Here is a 23622-nt window from a genome sequence, read left to right as displayed (position 1 = left end):
GTGTAGTGCTGGTAAACTTGTAGACTGCCCAAGAGGTAATTGTACTCATGGGTGATTCGTTTAATCAAAGAAATACTATCATAACACTCTTTACTCATTTTAATCTCAAATATCTATTTTCTAAAGAAAGGTTATGTATATGTTATATTAAAATTTGTTGCTTTTGCAATCAGTCTGGATAACTGGAATTTGAATTTTCTGACTTAGTGGGAATAAAAATGATAATATTAGCCAGTAAGTTATACAATTACTGCAATGGTTTTTTAAAATAGTTGTTATCAGAGGCCGAGGCGGGCAGATCATGAGGTCCGGAGATTGAGACCATCTGGCCAACATGGTGAAACCCTGTCTCTACTAAAAATACAAAAACAATTAGCCAGGCATGGTGGCACGCACCTGTAGTCCCAGCTACTCAGGAGGCTGAGGCAGGAGAATCGCTTGAACCGAGAGGCAGAGGTTGCAGTGAGCCAAGATCATGCCACTGCACTCCAGCCTGGTCAACAGCGAGACTTTGTCTCAAAAAAAAAAAAAAAAAAAAATTGTTACCACTCTAGTACCACTTTTAAGATTGAATATTAACTTCATTTGTTAATGTATTTAAATAACACTACATATTTTCCTTCACTTTATGAGGTTTTCTTAAGTACAGGGAATAATTTTAAAGTAAATTTTTATTGAAATGTAGTGTACGTACAGAAAAGTATACAAATCATAAGTAAACATAAGAATTTTTTTCATGAAGAGAAAACACCTGTGTAACCAGGTGAGTCAGAGCATTACCAGCACTCCCCAAATTCCCCAAACCCTCCTTTCCTTCTTTTAGTCACTACCACCCCAAATACCCCAGGTAATCACCACTATGGGACATTAAAGGCAAGTCTAATAAATGAATATTCATGTGTGTCATCATTTTTTTCTTCTTCTTTGCCAATCTTTGAATGTATTTATGTCTGCTTTTCTCTGTTTTAAATGTATATTACAATAACAGGTATATAGTTTTACAAGTCAAATAATAGTAAAAGGCTCGTTACAAAGTATACCAATTTCCTTCTTTACCCCTCCTTACTCTTCAAAATCCTTCTCCTGAAAAAGAAACCCTTTAGCATCTCTTCTGCTATTTGCACATTTCCATATTTCATATTAATAGGTATTATATTACTGCTATTTTTTAATTAAACAAAATGAGGCATTATCTGTTGACTTCTTCTTATAGTAAATGAGAACTGTCATACCGGCACTTCCACTACTTCTCTTTCTTATCCTAATATATTTATATTAACAATTTTGGTTAAACAAATACACTAAATGCCTATGCAAATGATATTCAAAATTAGTATTATAGGATACTATGATTATGGGGGGCTTCTCTTCATTTTTTTGTGATATTAATAATCATCTTGGTTTTATGTTTTCTCTTTCTTTTAAGCCTCTTGTCTGAAGTCATGATCTTTCCTGCCTGCCTTGTTCTGGCTTTGGTTCTGGATTATGGTCACTCACCCTTATGATTGCCAAATCCAGTGGAATCTTCCATTCCTGATCCTTCGTAGATGTACTTTACTTGTAACTTTCTCCTTCCTTGGTTTCCATGACATCACTTTGTTACCTTTCTGACCACTCCTTTAGTTTGATGAGTGAGTTCTCTACTTGCCCTCTTTTTTTTTTTTTGGAGACAGAGTTTCACTCTTGTTATCCAGGCTGGGGTGCAGTGGCGCAATCTCAGCTCACTGCAACCTCTGCCTCCTGGGCTCAAGTGATTCTCCTGCCTCAGCCTTCCGAGTAGCTGGGATTATAGGCACCCACCACCACGCCCAGCTAATTTTTTTGTATTTTTAGTAGAGATGGGGTTTCACCATGTTGGCCAGGCTGGTCTTGAACTCCTGACCTCAGGTGATCCGCCTGCCTCTGCCTCCCAAAGTGCTGGGATTACAGGTGTGAGCCACAACACCCAGCCTACTTGCCCTCTTCTTAAGTGCTGTGGTCTTTAAGATTCTATCCTCAGCCTTATTCTTGCCCAACACAGTCTTTTTAGGCAATATCTGCCATGACCCTCAATGACTCTCGTTGTCTATTCCTCCAGTGTGGAACTTTTCTAAGCTCCAGGCCCAGCTATGTCACTGGCCATTGAACATGCAGATGGGGAGCATGAAACAAATTGGTTATTGCCCCCCCTTCTCTCTCTTCGGGTGGTATCTGCATATGAACTGGGCAGAGGCATTCAGTATCTGCCCTACCTACAGTTTCATCCCCTGTCTAGCCCCACAACAGACAGATGCTTCACCTCCCTGCCCTTCTGCAGTTCCCTTCATGCCCCTGCAAACACACACACATGCACAGAGGAGGCACACATGCACTTGACCAACTTTTTCCATCTTCAACGCCAGCACTACAGCTCTTCATTTTTATTGGCAAGAACACCAAAAGCTTTCTCTCCCCACATCGTCTCCCCAGTAGGCTAAAGTGAAGGGACAGGATGTTGAGCCAACTGTGGGATTCCAGAAGAAGCAAAGTATCACTCATTATTGTGTTTCATTCTTACATATTAGTAACTATTTTAATAGACCATCTTTTTCAAAGCATGTTAATACCTGACATGCTTATAGAATGACCACTTGAAACAAGTAGTACACATTCAGACTGTTTCTTCTACATTGTTACTTTCAGATTTAAAACACCAATGGGGTTGTAATATGAATTTCATTACTTTCAGATTTAAAAGTACACATGTGGGATTGTAATATGAATTTACAGACAGAGATAATGTACCTTGTCCAAACAAGAAAAAAAAAAGTACAACTGAATTTTCTGTCTTCTTTTATCACTATAGATAATTAGGACCATGAGTCTGAGTTCACATTCCTAAAAGTATCCACGTTCCAGAGGAGCCCCTACTCCTCAGCCACATCTCATACACAGATCAGAATGTTCTAGGAGGAGACAGCAAGATCTCACACTGGTTGCATTTCTCTTAGCTACACTTTCCGGCACAAGCATTTATTGAGTCAGGGCAATTGCCATATGCCAGGCAGTATATTAAACACTGGTGATACAAAATGATAAAATGCCATCCTCTCCCCACAGTTCACGGTAAAAATAAAGATGCGGGCAGCTGTCTCTTGGAGGCTTGCTTCTCGAAGTGTGCTGTACAGACCGTCAACATCAGCATCACCTGGGAGCTTACTGGAAATGCAGAATCTTGGTCCAAGATGGATCAGCATTTTTATCCAGGATTCTACATTTCTAACAAGCTCTGATGCCAGTGCTGTCAGTCCATGGACTGCGCTGACTAGCATGGTATTACAGTACTTTCCTCAAGCTGGTTCTTTTGCTGTCCCACCATCAAAGGAGTGGAAGATTGAGGTTGTGTTTTCTGTGCCTTCAGATACACAGCCTAATGTAGATATGATAGATGTGCCTTTTTATAATGTAACCTGCTGCAGGATGCAGTTTAATCCATCTGTCAGCATTCAAAGCATCTGGGATAGAATGTGTAAAGACTAACTGATGATAATAAGATAGCCAAGAAGTTAGGCTGGGCGCGGTGGCTCACGCCTGTAATCCCAGCACTTTGAGAGGCCAAGGCGGGCAGGTCACGAGGTCAGGAGTTCAAGACCAGCCTGGCCAACATAGTGAAACCCCGTCTCTACTAAAAATACAAAAATTAATCAGGCATGGTGGTGCACACCTATAGTCCCAGCTGCTTGGGAGATTGAGGCAGGAGAATCACTTGAGCCCGGGAAGCGGAGGTTGTGGTGAGCCGAGATCGCACCACTGCACTCCAGCCTGGGCAATAGAGCAAGACTCCGTCTCAAAAAAAAAAAAAAAAAAAAAGGGAGCCAACTTGAGGTAGTTGGAAAAAGAGATACTTACTAGATACTTCGCATGCCTAATGCACATGTGTTAGCAGTTTGTCATTTAGTAATTGGGAAGGGCTAAGGACCTCTTTAAGCAGAGTTAGAAAGGTTATTATAGCAGCCCAGACTGAAGTTAATGAGGCCTAAACTAAGGTAGGAGAAGCTGTATTTAGGATTGTTTTCAATGTTGTTCTATTTAGGACAACAGCTATTTCACTGGCCATTGAACATGCAGATGGGGAGCATGAAACAGAATGTTGAAAACCAAATCAAATCAACATTAGGAATGTTGAAAATCAAATTAGTAGTTGTGGCAGAAGTGCGAGAGAATCTAGGTTGATGCTCAGGTTATTGGCTCTGGGAACTGTATGGATAGGCTTACCTGGAGATTCCAGGAAGAAGAGCGATTTGAGATCTATGTTTCATCTTGGATAGATGGAGAGGGATGTCGGTACGACCTGTGTGGTAGGTATTGAGGTGCACAGTCCTGGAGCTCCAGAGGGGAATCTGTCTGGAGTTGCATAGACACTAGTGAAACCTCCAGTCACTCAGAGAGAATGTTCCAGGTGAGAAGAGCCAAGCACCGAACATGGGGCCCTTTGAATGAAAGAACCCTCTCCAGAAGCTTTTGAAGGGACATCCAGAGAGGTAGTCAGCATGAGATCCTAGAGAGTGCTTCAAGATTGAATTTTATTTTGTTTTTCAAAAGCTTAAAGGTGATACTCTTAACAAATTTCATAAGGTTTTTCATTGTCATTGTCTTTGATGATGGTGAGGTAGCTCTTTGTTTTTGTTATTTTTTGTTGGTTTCTAGCTTACCAGTTTCTCCTGTGCGTTTTTAAGGTCCTTAAAATTCTAGTCAGGGCAGTGATTGATGGGATGACTGATCGAAGTGGAGATGTCACAACTGGCCTCAAAGGAAAGCTGCAGGAGTTATTTGGCAGAGTGACTTCAAGAGTGACAAATGATGGAGAAATCTGGAGGCTGTATGCTCAAGTATATGGAAATGGGCAGAGTGAAAAGCCTGATGAAAATGAAAAGGCAAGTCCTTCATTCCTCCTGAGTCCTTACCTTTCATTTGAACATATCTGTAGTAGATCTACTTTTTTGATGGGTGGAGGAAGAGTTTAAGAATCTGAAAGATAAGATTAGTATGCCTGAGTTCAGTTCTGATTCAGAGTTTTTAACCTACATACTTTGAATTGTGGGCTGTAACATTCATCTTTTTATTTTCCACGAAGTTTTCTTACATGGTTCTCTGTTTCCTCCTAAAGGGCCTCCTGAAATGGCCACCGCTACTAAATCTGCAGCCAAGAGTTGGCTTTTGTTATTTACTCTACACCCCTTTCTGCAGGCACGTTGCTAAAGACTACAGTAGATGGGTACAAGGACAGAAGGAGTGTTTAGATCTGAGGTGGGGACTAGGAAAGGAAAAAGAGAAAAAGGAACAAGATAAGGATATTGGAAGAGAACTTTTAAGTCAAAACGTATACTTTTACAAAGGTTACCCTGCCCTTTCTCACAAGTGTGATAGAACACAAGTTCCACTCAAGTTATGCCTTTAGCTTCTTATCTTAGAACTTAAAGGAGCCTGCAGAGTTTCCAAGGTTGGAATAATTGTTTTATGTTTCTTTTCAAAACACCCACAACAAATCAAGTGTACTCCTTGCGTGGGTTTGGAATTAGCCACGGCACAGCTAATCTGTGGGATTCTTAGCCATTCTCTCCTCCCTCAGTCCACACAGCTGGCTTGCATTGTGGCCTTGTCAGCCCAGAGAACACGTATCACCTGCACACATGCACACTCCTACTTTCATGTCCTTCCATTTCTCCTTGAATTATGGACTTTCTTGCATATATGGAATTAACAGTATCCAGAATTCTCTGATCTGTGACTTCTCCCTCAAGGATTTGAAAGAGGGTGCTTTAAACATCTGTGAGATTACATATATCTACCAGCAAGTTCATTGTTTTAACCAAGTTCATGCCTCATTCTCCAAACAGGTTTTTTAAACTGATGGCTACAAATGCTGAGAAAATCTGTACATTTACAGATTTCCAAACCTGGCCTTTGTATTTTTCTGGTTACAGGGAAGTGTCTCAATCCAGGTACATCCATTTGATTTCTTGCCATGGCTTCTTGCCGTTGGGTGTGCATTTCTACCCCTTCTTTGATGAGAGTATTAGACGCTGTGCTGTACAACACAGATGCTGCTTTTTCACATTGGAATTAGTTCCATATGACTTCCAGGAAACAGAGTTTGAAATGTGAATTCTACTTGTTATACTGAATGTTGTTCTTTCTCTTTCCTCAGGCATTCCAGTGCCTCTCAAAGGCATGCAGGTGTGACACCCAGTCCAATTGTTGGGAGAAAGATATTACATCATTTAAGGAAGTTGTTCAAAGAGCCTTAGGACTTGCACATGGTATTTGATGTAACATTTGATATCCATGGAATGTTTTGACTTATTTTCTACTAAAAAAAAGAGTGTTGGTCAAAAGTTAAGTTCTATTATAAATAATATCAAATTATTTCATTATATTGACATTGTTTTTTTTAATTCAGCAAACATTCATAGACCACCTACTATGTAATAGGCATTTTGGAATAATAAGAAGAAACAGGATGGAGGCTTATATTCTGCTGGAATAAGTAACAGAAATTAGAAACTTTTTTACAGATGTGAAACACCTTTACAACTTTATATAACCTTCATTCCACACTGAGTCTCTTTGTGTTGATTACATAGCATTAAGGAAATCTGTTAACTTTAACTTGACTCACACATAGATCTCTGGAGTACATAGCAATATGCAAAGAGCTATAGCATATACAAAAGAAATATAAAATATAAGCCTTACCCTTGGGGAACGGTAGAGGATATTGTTTGAGGAGAGGTTTAACCTTACATACAAAATTATATGCCTGCTGGGTAAATATAGTCCAAATAAGTATAGCTTTCAATTATTAATTTTAAAATGTCAGTTAAATTTGGTAATGCATTTTTATATTTATATTTGAATATGGGTGTGTGATGCAGTCCCAATAAAATAATGATGCCCCCAATGTTAAGAACTGAATCATAAGGACCTTAAACCAATCCTAAAGTTCTCCTCCTACTTCCCTGCCCAACTAACCTCCTTGCTGCCACTAATGATTACAACAAATAGGGAGCAAACAGGGAAGCATGCTCTACCACATGCTTGCTAGTTGACCTTGGGTAAATAATTTAACTTCTCTGAGCCGTACTTTGCTCGTCAGTAAAATGGGGTAATACCTACCCATGAAGAATAAATGAAAACATTCAAACACTTAGCAGTATTTCACACGTGGTTTAGATGTTGATACCCTACCCTCTCACCACCACCCTCTTCCTTCCAAAATAGAGGACTTGAGCTGTAGATGATAAGGGACTCAAAATAAAAAGAGAAAAATTAAGCATAAGGATAAAGTTTGGCTTGCTTATAAAGAAGGCACAGAACTTTCAAACAATTTAGAAATTAGCTTGGTAGTTGAAAATTCTACTTTTGACCTTTGATATGTTTGACCTAAAGGATATAAATATCTAATTTCCTGGGTCACCTAGCTTTTGGCAGAGAAGGTAGAAGTACTGAGCTCTATATAGCTGAAAGTCAATGTAGAAAAGTTTGGGGTAATTGCTAATAGAGCGTAGAAGGATGTTTTGGGGGTGGTTAGAATTCATGTGGGTGGGCTTAGATGGGATCCAGTCCTTATGCTTTTGGTCGTTGTGGATATAGTATGATATTTGGGGAAACCCACACCGATGTATTAGGTACATAATTAGCAGGGTGGGATTTACTTTGAAAAATTTATCTTATCTACTTCAACTTGCCAACTCTAAGCATTTATATGAACTGCTGGTCTGTAACAGTCAAAGCCACGATATTTTCTGTACTCACCAAGTAATGGTATTAAACCTGTCAAAGAGAAATATGCAGGTTAAAGAGATACTCTAGGAAAAATCTTTATTTTGCATCTTAAAGTTGGATTTAAACTATTATTGGCATCATTTTCTTCATCAGGGCAATACTTGGAGAAAAACAAGTGTCCATTCTTTTAAGTTCTCCTTTGACATCATTGAATTATGTGTTCATGCTCCTACAGCATTTTAAGCATATTTGAGTGGATGCCCAGCTTTAGTTTCTAATGGTATTTTAGATTTACAAAGATAAATCTTAACCGTTTCCTTGTTAACTTTCGTACATCAGGGCTCAAAGAATAAGCTGGGTTTCTCTGTGTGTGAGTCTCTTCAAAACATTGTTCTTCCACCCCACCCAGTTATAGAAAGGAAATACAGTCAAGCATCCCATGGCAGCATTTTGGTCACCAGTGGACCCACATATGTGACCGTGGCCCCATAATATTATCAAACCATATTTTTACTGTACCTTCCCAATGTTTAGATAGACAGATACTTACCATTGTGTTCTGATTGCCTGCAGTGTTCAGTACAGTCACATGCTGTACAGGATTGTAGCCTAGGAGTAGTAGGCTATATACCATGTAGCCTGAGTGCATAGTAGGCTATACCACCCCTAGGTTTGTGTAAGTACACCCTATGTTGTTCTCACAACAACAAAATTGCCTAACCACATATTTCTTACACTGTATCCCCATCATTAAGTGATGCATGACTGCATAACATTTTTAAAAATCTCCACATGATTTACTCCTTGGGTTGCTATCATTAAGGCCATGCACTTCAGAAAGCTTGATAAGATACTGCAATCTTGATATAGTATTTGAGGCCTCCCTATAACAGTGTCGTCATTGTGTGCTCATTTGTATTGTCTGGAAGGTATGCATTTATAGTTTCTGCTATTTTATTTTCTGGGAAAGGGTGGGCTAAAGTGTTTTAGCTCTTTGCCATCCAAGAGTTTTTAAAATAAGAGTTAATGCATTTTAACTGCAGTCTACAGAGGAGGCGCTGCTGCTTCAGATTTTCTGATGATTTGAAACAGCAAGTTATTTCTCGCCCTCTGGCTGTCTCTCTCTGTCTCAATCTATAATGCCTTTTGGAAATGGGATTGAGTAGGAAAACTAATAGAGTATATCTGTCTTTTTGCTTTACTTTTGTTTTTGTCAGAATACAAATAAGGGATTAAAAAAAGAAATACAGCAGTTTCTGATCTAAACTGCCAGGTACTAAACAGCTCAAATACTGCTGACATGGTGGTTGCAACTTTCCTCTACTAAGAAAAACAGACTAATAATCCTCACTACCTCTGGGCTAACTCTGCTTTTTGAAAATGGGCTTAACATTGCTAATTACTATGCATCCTTTCACCTTTTAATGAGAAATGTCAAAGTCTAATTATTATTCCTCATTATTACTCTGAAATAGGAATGTCAAACCTAGTTCTTGCTGGCCTTGGAAGATATTATTAATTAATGACAGAACTCTGTTTTGCCAGGCATAGGCAGCCTCTACAGATTGATTAGTGTTTGCATGCAAAGAGAAATCTTTTGGTCTGGGTATGGTGTCTCATGCCTGTAATTGGGAGGCCGAGATGGGTGGATCACTTGAGCCCAGGAGTTCAAGATCAGCCAGAGCAACATAGTGAGACCTCATCTCTACCAAAAAATTTAAAAAAATAAAACATTAGCTGGTTGTTTGTGGCATGCACCTGTGGTCCAGCTACTTGAGAGGCTAAGGTAGGAGAATCGCTTGAATCCTGGAGGTTGAGGCTGCAGTGAGCCATGATTGTGTCACTGCACTCCAGCCTGGGTGACAGACCGAGACCTTGTCTCAAAAAGAAAAAAATGATTTTCTATCCTTGGTCTACAATCTAGAGTATGAAGTAGACTTTAATCCTTGTGCTGTTTAGTGTCATGTTAAAATAGTATCTGGTTATCAGTCTGTTTAAATTTAGTGAGCATAATTTAGGGAACAAAACCAAGAACAAGTCAGTGGGGAAATATTGGGCATTATGTTTGTACAAAGCTCTTTACTTGTTCTCGTAAAGCATTAATAGCCAGGCCTTCTACCAGGAAGGAGGATGCCTTCTTCGTAATTTCAGGTTTTGGTCAAATGGGTTCCACAGAGTGCTGTGAGCAGAGTTGTGAGTCACTCTTCCCCATTCCCTGCTGATGCCAAGCCTTGCTCAGGAACTCAAGAACCTGGCTGCGGTCACGTTCTCTAAATGAAGACACATAGGTTGTTGTCAGTGCTTCCTGAATGGTGCTTCAAACCCTGATGATGAAAATGCAGTAAGAATTGAGCCATACAGATCTGGCACGTCACTTCCTTGGGCTTGTGTCATCAGCAGTTGTGAAGTCCCCACTGGGGACTTGGTAGCATGGAAAGCCACACAAAGATGTGCTGCATCTGTTTTTGTCTGTGTGGGTACTTTGTTTTCAATAATATTTTATCTCCTCGCCTAATTTTATTTGTCTCTGCACATGTGTGCATGTGTGTGCTCAAATGCATGCATGTATAGGTGTTTAGGGTCTCTCCCCAGTGATCCATAACTCACCAAAAATCACCTGTTTTTCTCAAAATTCCCTGGAGCTGTAAATGATCATTCTTAAAGGAGGATAGAGAAAGGCCGCGTTCTGTGGCTCACACCTGTAATCTCAGTGCTTTGGGAGGCTGCAGCAGGAGGCTCGCCTGAGGCCAGTAGTTCAAGGCTGCATGCCACACCTCCAGCCTGAGCGACAGGGTGAGACGCTGTATCTTTAAAAAAAAAAAAAAAAAGGATAAAGGGAAAAGCTATGTACACAATTTTCTTTTCAAAATAAAACTTTCCAGGTAGAAGTGTTTCTAAAGTCTGTTACTATAAAATTCTAATTAAATAATTGGCTTTTGTCCCTGTGAATTATTATTAACACTTTTTAATAGATGTTTCTCTCCATATTTATCTTCCAGTGGCCATAAAATGCAGTAAAAACAAATCCAGTCCCCAAGAAGCTGTACAAATGCTTTCTTCAGTTCGACTCAATTTACGGGGCTTGTTATCTAAAGCCAAGGTGAGAGTGACATGTGAATTAATTGGAATTGTCATATAGAAAAAGGTCATTAGTATCAGCTTATTGCTGTTAAATCTTCTTTTACATCAGTGATAATTTTAGGCGCATGTTATATTTTGTATAGCAGCCCCCTCATGGTTGATTGTGTTAGTGAGGATACTGTTGGCCCAATGGCTACACCACTCTAAATGTGTGTGACTTAAGAGTCTTTGAAATTGGCCGGATGCAGTGGCTCATGCCTGTAATCCCAGCACTTTGGGAGGCCAATGCGGGCAGGTCATTTGAGGTCGGGAGTTTGAGACCAGCCTGGCCAACATGGTGAAACTCCATCTCTACTGAAAAATAGAGAAATTAGCTGGGCGTGGTGGTGGGTGCCTGTAATCCCAGCCACTCGGGAGGCTGAGGCAGGAGAATTGCTCGAACCCGGGAGGCAGAGGTTGCAGTGAGCTGAGATTGCACCATTGCACTTCAGCCTGGGTGACAAAGTGAGATACCGTCTCCAAAAAAACAAAAGTCTTTGAAATTAATGTTCACAATTCAGCCCTTAATGCTTTCCTTAAATTAAATTAAAACAATGCTCTTGTATTTATTGTCATTTTCCCCCAAAGTGTGGCATATATGCCACTGGTAAACTTCTGGTTTAAATATATATTCGTTTCAGTACATATTAGAAAAAAGTAGACTAGCTCATCAAGCCTATAATTTCATGAATATTATTGCTTATTTTGTATTTCAAGTAGCAATGTAATGTTTCCTTTTAAAAGACTCTTAAGTAAAAAAAAAATTGACTTAGATAAAAATATTAAGTAGGTGGTATATGGATTTGAGCAAAATTGTTAAGGTAGATGGCAATTGAGGTTTGACAACTGAAATGTGCCATTAGTTCACAACAACTAACTTGTGGACCAGTGCTGGGCCAGAGATGCCTAAGAATCAATCAGGGAGTTTTATCGAAAACTGGATTGATTCCTGGGCTCTATCTGTGACCTATGTAGATTCGGGTCTGGGATGGACCTAGGAGATCTGTTGAATTTCCTGTGTGATTTTACTGTGCAGCCAGATTTGGATTATACCTCTGGAAGCAAAATTTGGACAAATATAACTTCTAGCACAATTTACCACTTACTTTTCTAGCCTTTACTTGCTTTCACTATTGCATATTGGGTTGCAAAGTAATTTTGACTTACTTCTGAGAGTAAGTCTCTGGTACACGGAGGCCACTTCTGAATACCTTTTTACTCTGTAACTGCCTTTCCAGAGTTTTTTTTTTTCTTATTAATAGTTTGATCTTTTCAGATCAAGGCATCATTTTTGCCTCTTTAATTAACTTACTCACTTTTCCTATTTATCTGCATGACCCAGGAGAGCTATATTTCCTCCTAGCTTGGCAGCACAACTTCAGAATTGTGTCTCTCAGAAATCTGTAAGAGCTCCCTCAAAGTCACAAAGGCAGGGTTTTTTCCTGTGACTTTCCTTAAAGTGGGAGCTTTGTTTCCTACCTTTCGATTATATCACCAACCCATCCACACTAGTTTACTTCTTCAGGCTGTGCTGTGGCTTCCTTTTGTCTATGCAAAGCTTTTTCTTATGAATTACTACTTTATATAAATCTATACTTACATGACTTGAATAGTATTGTCTGTGCAGGTACTGCACGCCTTTCCATATTATGGTAGAGTCCCAAATAATGAAAATGTGGCCCCAGAACATCATCTGTGTTGAGATTTTTGTTCTCATTAGATGCCAACTGGATTAGCCAAAAATGGGAAAAATTACCTCTCAGTGCCTCCTCTGAAGCATATTTTACATATATTTGGTAGTCTCTTGTTTCATAGATCTTATACCTTTTCTATTTAATGAATTAGGTTTGTCATACTGAAATACATTCCAAAAAAGTCACTTTTTTAGAATACCTTAAAAAGTGAAAATGAATTAAGATTGAAAATGAATGAGGATAACTATGTTAAATTGCTTACAGCCTATGTTAAATAGGCTTACTTGAATGAATCGCAGGTCTTTTCTTGCCAGGCCAGGGACTTCATGGAAATAAGCTCCTAGTACCTAGAGACTCACCTAACAAATCATCCAGCCCATGCTCTCCCAGGACAGAGTGACTCCCCTGCCCATTTGCACCCTGTCCTTGTACAGGTTTGCTGCCAAGAGTGGCATGAAGGGGCTGTTCATGAGAATGCTGGAGAGCCTGGACACAGAACAGAGTCTCAGCAAATTACTCATTTTTTTTCTAAGCCTCAGTTTCTCTGTGCTTCCTCCTTACCCCACAGGGAAGTGATGCAGATTGATTATGATTTGCAAGCACTGTAAGTCTTAGTTTAAAAACACACACACACAAAACTAAAAAAAAAAAACAAAAAAACTATGTGAGGCTAGATTATTTTCCTAAAAGGTGTCTTCTCTACTGATGACATTGGAGCAGTTCCTACTGCATTTTGTTATGAAATGCTGTACAAATCATATAATTAAATCCAATGAAACAGATATTTGGCAAGCTACGTAAATGATATTTCTGAATAAAACATAAACACAGTTGCATGTACACATGTGCTCACGTGTGCACACACACGCATACAATGGGTCATAAAATCCTGAAGCTGATTTTCTTGGGGGCCTGTGTTGGCTCAGCAGGCAGTTCCTGGAGAGGCATTTCCAAATGTTTTCAGCTATGGTGGCATTATTGAAATATGTTGCATTAAACCTCCCAAGGCAATTCCTTTTTCAGGGAGAGGACACAGTTATTTTTATTTTGCTGGACTTTTTTGCTAGGATAATCTTTGTGGTCTCTGAGGCCTAAGCCAAATCAGTTTTCAAATAAGTAGCATAGAGGGTATGATTTATATGAATTTGAATATAGAACATATTTGTTTTGCTGCATACACAATAAATAAACTCGTTTTGTTTGGTTGGATTATGCCTGTTCATCCAAAAACCATCCTATAACATTGAAATGAATAACCAGAATTTAGCCAAATGCTTTGAAGAGCAGAGCTGATTTGAATTTATGAGTTCACGCATGTTGTTTTGATTCACCCTTTAATTGCAGCTTGTACATTTCTAGAGGCTAGTGAACAGAAAAAATGCTACCATTGCTATTATAATTATATAGTATTATTATGCAAAAGGTTTTTTAACTCCATCCTCTGTATCTATTTTATTTTAAAGAAATTTTTATTGTTTTAATACTTCTGCTTTGTTTTTTATATTACAGCAACTTTTTACAGATGTGGCCACTGGAGAAATGTCCAGGGAATTAGCTGATGACATAACAGCCATGGACACCTTAGTGCTAGAGCTCCAAGACCTAAGCAACCAGTTTCGAAATCAGTATTGATTCTGCTGGAAGCAGATTCTGGAAAAGGTGTTTTCACCTTCTGGTAAAAGATACATCTGTATATCTGAAATGCAAGATACTGATTTTTAAAATAAATTTGTTTTATGACTTAACATTCTTGGTTTTGTGATGTTCTCAATTTTATATGCTTTCTGAAGTACATTGAATTTTAAAATTCCCTATTTCTTTAGGTCTAATTACAGTTGAATTCAGTATTTTTATAATTCTTGAGGTATTTTGGCACAAAGAGCAAATAAATTCATTTTGTTTTAAATATAGGGTTTATTCTCTTTCAGCCTAACATTAATTGGATCATACTTTGGAAAACCTTAGTCTAAACAGGTGAAAATCACATACTACAAGTTTGTGAAATCATTAGATTGACTGCTTTATTGTTCAAAAGTGATAAAAGAGTGGATTTGGAGGTAGAAACATTTATGGTTCTTGAGATTTTGTGCTTGTTTCAGAAAGATACAGACTTGGTGAAACTGGAAATGAGCATGGTTTAACTTCTAAATCAAGAAAATGCAAGAAAAAAATGGCATAACCTAAATTTTTACTTAGTTACTAGGAACTAGGCTGTTGCCACTTCATTATGTATACTGCCGGCCCCAAAGATGGTTGTTTAATTAGGGTACTATGGGTGAAGACAGCTATTAATGGTGCCATATTACAGAAATGCTAAAGTAAAATGCTTTCAATGTCTATGGAACCAAATATTGAAGGCAGCAGCTGAGCTTAATAATCTTAGTACAAAAGTTCTAGAGCGCGCGCGGCGTTGCGATGTGCCTAAATTTTGGTCCCGATGCGTTAGAAATTCACTGGGCCCGTTGTGTGTTTGTCTTTTGGGATGGGTTGTTTATATATAAGATGTAAATAATTTCTTTATTTATTTATTTATTTATTTATTTTTATTATACTTAAGTTCTAGGTGTTACATGTGCATAACGTGCAGTTTATTACATAGTGTATATTGTGCCATGTTGGATGTGCCTGACCTATCAACTCGTCGCAACCCCCATTTCAAATCATCATGTGTATAGCGATGTAGAACTTCCCCAGATGCAATCCCTGCCGCCCCCCTCCCCCCTCCCACATGATAGGCCCCGGTGTGTGATGTTCTCTACTCGTAGCTTCCTTGTGAGTTTCAACTGCCTTTGGAAACTTAATTCATAATCCATTAAGTATTCTGACCATTTAAAAACGGTCTTTAAAAAACTCTTTCATTAATGAATTTTGGTTATGAATGCTTACCAGTGCTCAATGCTCTCATTTCTTAACCACCTGCTTCTTTTCTATTAGCATATTAGCCTTAAAAACAAAAGTGGGCCTATGTCCCAAAGCAGTTTCTCTTATAGCAGAGACAATACCTGTGAGAAAGACCAATACAATGAGTTAACATTAAGGGTCTACTTAAACCTTTTCTAGAAGTCATTGAGGAACAGATGGGTGAATGGATGGGTGGATGCTTGAATGGGTAGATGGAATAAGGTTTTAAGATTAATTTTTATTAGTATCAAGCTGTGAACCCTAATAGAAAATGGACAGAAAATAAATACTGAAAAGGACAATCATTTCAGCAATCAAGTAGAAGACTGAAGTAGAACATCAAAGTTGTAGAAGTGTTTGGTCTTCAGTTTGCTTTCCTTGGGTTCAAGGTAGAAAGGCATCAGTGATTGTGAGAAGTCACAAACCAAGTCACAGAAGAGCTATCTCCTCACAGTGGCGTTCTCCAATGCTGTGCTGGACAAAGTCTGTGCCCTCTTTTATCTTGGAGTGATCTCACAAAAGCAAGAGCTGTTAGATGTTTTCCTTTCTTTAAAGGCATAGATCTATTAGGTGTTTTTTTGTTTTTTATTTTAATCTTACTGATGTGAGTGTTTAAGATAATTGAAGAAAATGTGTGGGGAGGTAAAGTAGGGAAAACTTGGGGTTTTCTAATTAAAGCCTCATCTCTACTAGCTAACATTTAATATTTAATTTAGCTACTTGGTTTTTTCATCTGACAGATGAGTATGGTGATAATAGCACTTTCCATCAAGTTGTTCCTCTCTCTTAAAACGTTTCCACCTAACCTCAGAGTTAGTGATACAGAATCTGTATGTACTCTAGCCTGGGTGACAGAGCAAGACCCTGTTTCAAAAAACAAAATGGAAAAAACCTTAAAACAATGCTGTATTATTTATTATACGGTCTTTGGTGCTTTGTGTTGATATATTATGGTTAAATACTTGTGTTTCCAAATGCCTTATGTTCTATAAGTTTCACTTTGGTTTCCTAATATTAACACTTTTGCTTTCAGAATTATTCTTTTGCTTTTTCAATTAGAAAAATAGAGAAGATATGATCCTCTCATCTTACTGCCTTCCCAGATTGTGAATAATAATTATAATAGCTACAAGTTACTGAGTTCTCACTATGTACCAGGCACTTCACATAGCATCATCTTTGACCATCAAAAGAGCCCTGCTAGGTCTGTTCGTGATATCACTAGAAAACTAAGGGTCACAAACTCTGGAAAGAGAAAGAGCCAGGATTTGAAGACTGCTAAAGCCTGCATTGTTTCTGCTTGTGCTGAAGCTTCCAGTTGACCGCTGATTTCAATCTTCTCTTTCTAACAATGGGATCTGGAAAGTTTGCCTGGCATCATTTATAAAGTTCTCCAAGAGAAATTCTGTGAGGTCTCTGTTAATAATAGCCTGTGGTTTGTTAAGGTGATTTACTCTTGGCTGGGTGCGGTGGCTCACGCCTGTAATCCCAGCACTTTGGGAGGCCGAGGCGGGTGAATCACCTGAGGTCAGGAGTTCGAGGCCAGCTGACCAACATGGTGAAACCCTGTCTCTACTAAAAATGCAAAAAAATTAGCCGGGCGTGGTGGCGGGTGCCTGTAATCCCAGCTACTCAGGAGGCTGAGGCAGGAGAATCACTTGAACCTGGGAGGCGGCGGTTGCAGTGAGCTGAGAATGTGCCACTGCACTCCAGTCTGGGCAACAAGAACAGAACTCCGTTTCAAAAAATATATATATTATTTACTCTTTTTAAATAAAATTTTAATAAATTCCTCACTAGCTTTTCCCCAGAGGTAGCATAATAAACATAGTAAATGGGGCCCCTAACTGCAAAAGAGAGAAGATAGACTTCAGTGGAATACCTAAATGCAAACTCAAGAAGCTTGCAGAGCTGGTACTGAGACTGGAAGGCAGAGCAGTGGCCGTGTGTTGAGAGGTGGGAGCAGGTGGAACTCAGAGCTCAGATTCCCAGAGTGGACGCTGAGGTCCCCATTTACGGGTGAAAGGCTTGGACCCACCTTGGATGGAGCCTTAGCACAGATGAGGACCACAGCCATTGAAAGCATCGACTTGTTTGACTGTGTATCAAGACTATTCTTATGCTGTACTTGTTTCTCTTGGGCATGCCATTAGTGTGGTATTCATAAGCAGAAATGTAAAAAAGAAATGACAAGAAGTATGTGTAGTAAATCCACCTACTTTCTAGACTTAGTTCAAAGATTATGACCTAAGCAGAGGTCTGGTTCGTTTAGGCTTTGTGAACACTTGTCCAAATTATAGTAGGTTTGCTAGCTAAAAACCCTGGGTGAGTCTGATGAAAAGTATTTCTTTCTTTCCATTGCTGTTTTTGTAACATCCACATCAATCTAAATTGCTGTTTAGATAAGGTAACTCTACTTTACTGGCCAAGAGTGAGGAATAAAGTCTGTTAAGTGGATGCAACACACTTCCTTTCTGCCTGTTCATTCAACAGGCCCTATAGTGAAATGGCAAAGAGCCTTTATTCAAATGGTGGATGCCATGCTGTGGTAATACAGATGGATTTTTCACAACATGCAGAAGTGCTTATAAATAGATACGTTTCAATCAACAAGTAGCTTATTCAGGCATGTGCTCAAATATAGTAGCTGCATTCATTAGACAGACATTTCCACTAATCCCAAGACTATACTAATAAAAGAGTAATCCCTTATGGGCTAAAGGTGGTGCTGGTTTGCTTTTAACTCTTAGAGTCCTTCACACACCAATATAATTGTAGCTGTATTTGGTTTTCACCAAGTGAACTTAACCCATTTATGCCGGAGGTTGCAATTTCTAAAATGTTTGCAGTCAGAGCTTGGTGATGATCTTGAGCAGTAGAATATAAATAATTCTCACACACTTAGCGTTCCGATAATGGAACACTAAGCGTGAATGGGTTAAAAGCTGAGCTTATCTTGGAATTTTTCTATTCTTGTTTTTTAAATTGCAGGAGCTTAGTGAAGAAAGAGGTGCTTTTTACTCTAGATATGTAGCTTGCAGCAAAGCCAATTCAAAAATCAATTTGTGTGTGTGTGTGTGTCTGTGTATGTTTTCTCAATTCTTTATCATAAAGCATTTCTCTCTTTCACCTTGGTTAACAGAAGTGTTCGCCTGAGCACATTGTTTTGTTCTTTGATGTTAGGATAAATAACAAGTTAATGATCAATTTTGAGAGCATTTACAAGCTCTCACTATAGTGGTTTGCCTTTTTACATGGACTTTTTCCCCTTCAATAGCTCTTGACTCCTCCTGTGTTACTCAGAGCTAGCTGTAATCCGTTTGTTTAGCACAATACCAAAATTTTTCCCTTGCCAGTGATGTCAAATCTGCCTTCCTTTTTATTATTCTGACTTATAAACTGTAGTGACCTCTGAGTCAACTTCACCATCTCCTGGCCCTGTGCCAACAATGTGATCTGTGAAAAGAGAGTCCTGCCAAGGGCTACGAGGCAGAAAACTGGTATTATTAAAGTGGTCTTCTGAACGGTAAGTATCAGCCATTTTCTAATCTTTTGTGATGTTACTGCCAGAAAGGGGGAGGGGGAGGTAAATCATGTTAATGTTAAGGATCTAACCCATGCATTGCTAACCTTTTCCAGATTGGGGGCTCAGATGCACATCAATGTCTATAGGCACAGAGAAATTATTGCACAGCACTGTTCACAGACAGATGTGCTTCTTGAAGACTCTATTACTGTGAGTCTCGAAGAAGTTTCTTAATTTCTGAGCCTCAGTTCCCTTATCTGTAGCCTGTTAGTGATCCATATTGTACAGGGGTGTTATATACAAGACAAATTGAGAAGATGCATATAAAGTGCTTTAAAAATAAATGATATAGAAACATGATGCAAGCAAGAGTGTCTTAAAAACTGTTTGATTATTAACACTGACGACCTTTTCTGTGCCCCACTCAGGAGCCTGATGACATTCAGTGCTGCTGGGCCGCAATACCAAAATGTTTATTAGCATTTTCATTCTGTAGCAACCTTTTCCCCATTTCTGGGCGGCAAGTGGTGATAAGGGAAGGGATAAAGAAGAGAACATGATGGATTTTTATGAAGTAAATGAGAAAGAACCAAGTTCCCATCATTAGGATTTCTCAGGTTGGTGCTAAGAAAAGGAAAGAAAAAGAAGGATGGGGAGGAACAGGCAAAAGCAAAACAAAAAACTGATGAAATGGGGAAGTGGCTGACTAGGATGAAGTCAGAGGATTAGAAGACCTGGATGAAGTCTCAGCTTTACCACCTCCTAGCTGTGACCACACCTGATCTCCTGAACCTCTCAGCTCCAATTTCCTCAGCTATAAAAATGCAAATACCCACCCTACAGACCAGACTGAATTTATCAGATGATGTATGTGAAGTACTTTGTGAGCAACTGTGTACAATTAGTTATTGTTATGATCAAGAGAAAGGGGCATTGTGGATGGCCTATCAGTTCCCAGGGCCTGGTGGAGTCCCTGGATAGGAGTATGCAGCAACTTGACTCCAGTTTCTGTAATCCCATGGGGGTCATAACCCTGGGGTTTGAAAAACAATGCTGCAGAATATCTTTCAGTCTTGCCCTTCATCACTCTATTTACTGAATCAATTTGGCCTAGAGGATATCTGGTGCCAGGGTTGATAAAAGCTGTCTTGGTATTTTTACAGCTGTCTGGTCAGAAGACGTGCTTATGCCATAACAGCTCCAGCTCCTTCTCTCTCTCTCTCTCTCTCTCTGTCACACACACACACACACACACACACACACATACACATGCAAACAGCACTAGAATGTGCTTTACATATGAAGTTGATTCCCCTGATCATTACCAGTAGGACATAGGGTGATTTCTTCAGATAGGTATGCCCTGATTAATGTTGACCCTCCTCCTTTAATAAATTACAGAAGTATTCCATGTTTATCTACAAAAAATTAGAAAATACAAATAAGCAAGAAGAAAAAAAATCATCCAAAATCCCACCCTTGTAGAAGATATAACCCTGTTAACTTTTTTGTATTTCCTTCCAGACTATTTATTATATAAATAAATACACATATATCTGAGAGATAATGGCTTTTTGTTTGTTTTTACTTAATTAAGCTTTTCAGTAAAACACATGGAAGCAGGCCCTTTATGAACATTTGTGGAGTTCCAGGCCAGAGTAAGTATAGAGGCCTGCTTACTATATATCTAAATATTTCAAAGTTAAAAATCAAGCAAATAAATGGTTAAATAAAATTGGTTTTATGCTTTGATTGTGATAAATATTCCTTTATGATGACTTGGAAGGCCATATTTTAATTTGGAGTTCTTAAACACCTCAGAACTCAACCAGAAGGGGGAGCAGAGAGAGTCCGCTCCCTTCCCCTATCCTGCTTTGCAGGGTCCCAGGTACACATGTGCACACGCCGGCTACAGGTCTCAGGCATGTCTTCAGCACCCACAAACAGCTCTGCATGGCTACCACTCAGACCTGGGAGTTCACAGACCAGAGGGCACTCCACCCTCAGGAATATGGGCGCAGAAGAGAGGCACATGCAGCCTCCAGATGCAGGCTTTGGGCCTGTGGGCAGGGAACTCTTGGGGTCCCAATTACCTGAGCACAGTCTAGAAAATGGGGCTAATACAGGCTCTAGGCATGAGCAAAAAGTGTCTGGAGGAGGGAGAAACAGAAAGTCCCAAAACATAGGCATTCATTGCCTTGGTTTAAGGGTGGTACTGGTGGGAAAATGGTGTCAGACATATAGGAGTTGTTGGGAAGAACACCTATTCCTCTCTCCTTAATATTCCTTGAAAGAGAAAATTTCTGTTCCACAAGGTAGGAAGGAAAAGAATAGGAGCCTGTCTTTACTCCATATTTATTCCAAGGGAGGAGGAGTGACTTAAGGAACTAGACAAATCCAACTCTCTCTCTCTCTTTCTCGCTCTGTGTGTGTGTGTGTGTATGTGTGTCTCTTTCTGTCTCTCAAGATAGGTAAAACCAATTCTTTGTTGTTGGGGGCTGTCCTGTGAATTTTTATTTTTATTTGTTTGTTTGTTTATTTATTTTTGAGACAGAGTCTCGTTCTGTTACCCAGGCTAGAGTGCAGTGGCGGGATCTCTGCTCACTGTAACCTCTGCCTCCTGGGTTCAAGCGATTCTCCTGCCTCAGCCTCCCAAGTAGCTGGGACTACAGGTGCCCACCGCCACGCCCAGCTTATTTTTGTATTTTTAGTAGAGATGGGGTTTCACCATGTTAGCCAGGATGGTCTCAATCTCCTGAACTTGTGATCCGTCTTGGCGGATCATGACACCCCAAGCGTCTCCTGGGAGACAAAATCACCCTCTTTTGAGAACCAGTAGGTTAAACAACAGATTAGGCAGATAAGGAAAGAATTAGTGAAAGGAAGGATAGCTCTAGAGATAATTCAGCACATTCTACATCAGACAAGGAGAGAAATAAAAGTAGTTAAGAGACACATAGGACAGATTTCCAGAAGAATATATCTAATCAGAATTTCAGGATATGAAAGAGAATTGGGAAGAAGTAATTGAAGAGTTAACGGCTGACAATTCTTCAGAATTGATGAAAATTATTCTCAAATTCAGAATATCCACATAGACTTAAAATCACCCCTCAATTTACACATACACATAGCCTAAAGGATTTTTAAAAGGAAAAAATTTTAAATTATACCATTTATAATAGCATGAAAAATTCAGATACTTTGCAATAAATCTTTTTAAAGATTGATAAAGGCACATATATCAGCAGGAAAAAACATTCTCTGGCAGACTATACATTATATGTGTTGAAACACCACTATAGCACATAAATATCTGCATGTTATTATATGTCAATTAAAAAATAAAATAACTTTTACAAAGTCCTAAATTTAAAAATGGTGAGAAATACTATGCGAATGAATTGGTAAACTCAATATAGTAAAGATGTTGTTTCTCCTCAATCTGATCTATATATTCAGTAGCATCTTAATAAAAATTCTAGTCTACTTTTTTGTGGAAATTTAAAAATATGATTCTAAAACATAGAGGTTGAGCATCCCAAATTCTGTATCTAGAAAACACTATAGTCCTTCCTTCAGGTGATAAACAACTTCAGCAAAGTTTCAGGATACAAAATTAATGGACAAAAATCAGTAACATTCCTATATATCAACAATCAGCCACGCTGAGAACCAAATCAGAAACACAATCCCATTCACAATTGCCACAAAGGAATAAAATACCAAGGAATACAGCTAACCAGCAAGGTGAAAGATCTCTGCAATGAGAATACAAAACACTGCTCAAAGAAAACAAAGATGTCATGAACAAATGGAAAAACATCCCATGTTCATGGATAGGAAGTATCAATATCATTAAAATGGAAATACTGCCCAAAACAATTCAATTACAGATTCAATGCTATTTGTATCAAATTACCAATTACATTCTTCAAAAACTAGAAAAAACTATTTTAAAATTCATTGAAACCAAAAAAGAGCCCAAATAGTCAAGGCAATCCTAAGCAAAAAGAACAAAGTTGGAGACATTATGTTACCCAACTTCAAACTACACTACAGGGCTACAGGAGCGAAAACAGCATGGTATTTGTATAAAAATGACACACAGATCAATGGAACAGAATAGAGAGCCCAGAAATAAGGCCACACACCCACGACCATCTGATCTTCAACAAAGCTGACAAAAACAAGCAATGGGGAAAGGAATCCCTATTCTATGAATGGTGCTGGGATAACTGGTTAGCCATATGCAGAAGATTGAAACTGGACCCCTTCCTTATACCATATAAAAAAAATCAACTCAAGTTGGATTAAAGATTTAAATGTGAACCCCAAAACTATAAAAACCCTGGAAGACAACCTAGGCTATACCATCCTGGACATAAGAACAGGAAGATTTCATGACAAAGACACCAAAATCAATCACAAGAAAAGCAAAAATGGACAAATGGGACCTAATTAAGAGCATCTGCACAGCAAAAGAAACTATCAACAGAGTAAAGAGAAAACCTACAAATTGGGAGAAAATTTTTGCAAACTATGCATCTGACAAAGGTCTAATATCCAGCAGCTATAAGGAACTTAAACAGATTTACAAGAAAAAAAAAAAAAAAAAAACATTAAAAAGTGAACAAA

The 23622-nt window shown here is 38.8% G+C and overlaps 1 protein-coding gene across 2 annotated transcripts in view; it reads left to right on the top strand.

The window, feature by feature from the left end:
- The window catches only part of TTC27 (tetratricopeptide repeat domain 27), a 198997-nt gene extending 184695 nt beyond the window's left edge, over nucleotides 1–14302 (top strand). For both annotated transcript variants that reach the window (XM_017870638.1, XM_017870637.1), the window contains exons 17-20: nucleotides 4695–4892; nucleotides 6167–6278; nucleotides 10743–10843; nucleotides 14067–14302. In XM_017870638.1, the coding sequence (XP_017726127.1) occupies nucleotides 4695–4892; nucleotides 6167–6278; nucleotides 10743–10843; nucleotides 14067–14189 (534 nt within the window). In that variant the 3' untranslated portion in view covers nucleotides 14190–14302. The remainder of the gene's footprint in view (nucleotides 1–4694; nucleotides 4893–6166; nucleotides 6279–10742; nucleotides 10844–14066) is intronic.
- Nucleotides 14303–23622: the final 9320 nt, after the last annotated feature.

Source organism: Rhinopithecus bieti, unplaced genomic scaffold (genome assembly GCF_001698545.2).
Source record: "Rhinopithecus bieti isolate Rb0 unplaced genomic scaffold, ASM169854v2 scaffold_5341, whole genome shotgun sequence".
Classification (NCBI taxonomy): domain Eukaryota; kingdom Metazoa; phylum Chordata; class Mammalia; order Primates; family Cercopithecidae; genus Rhinopithecus; species Rhinopithecus bieti.
This window is presented reverse-complemented; position numbering and strand designations above follow the sequence as displayed.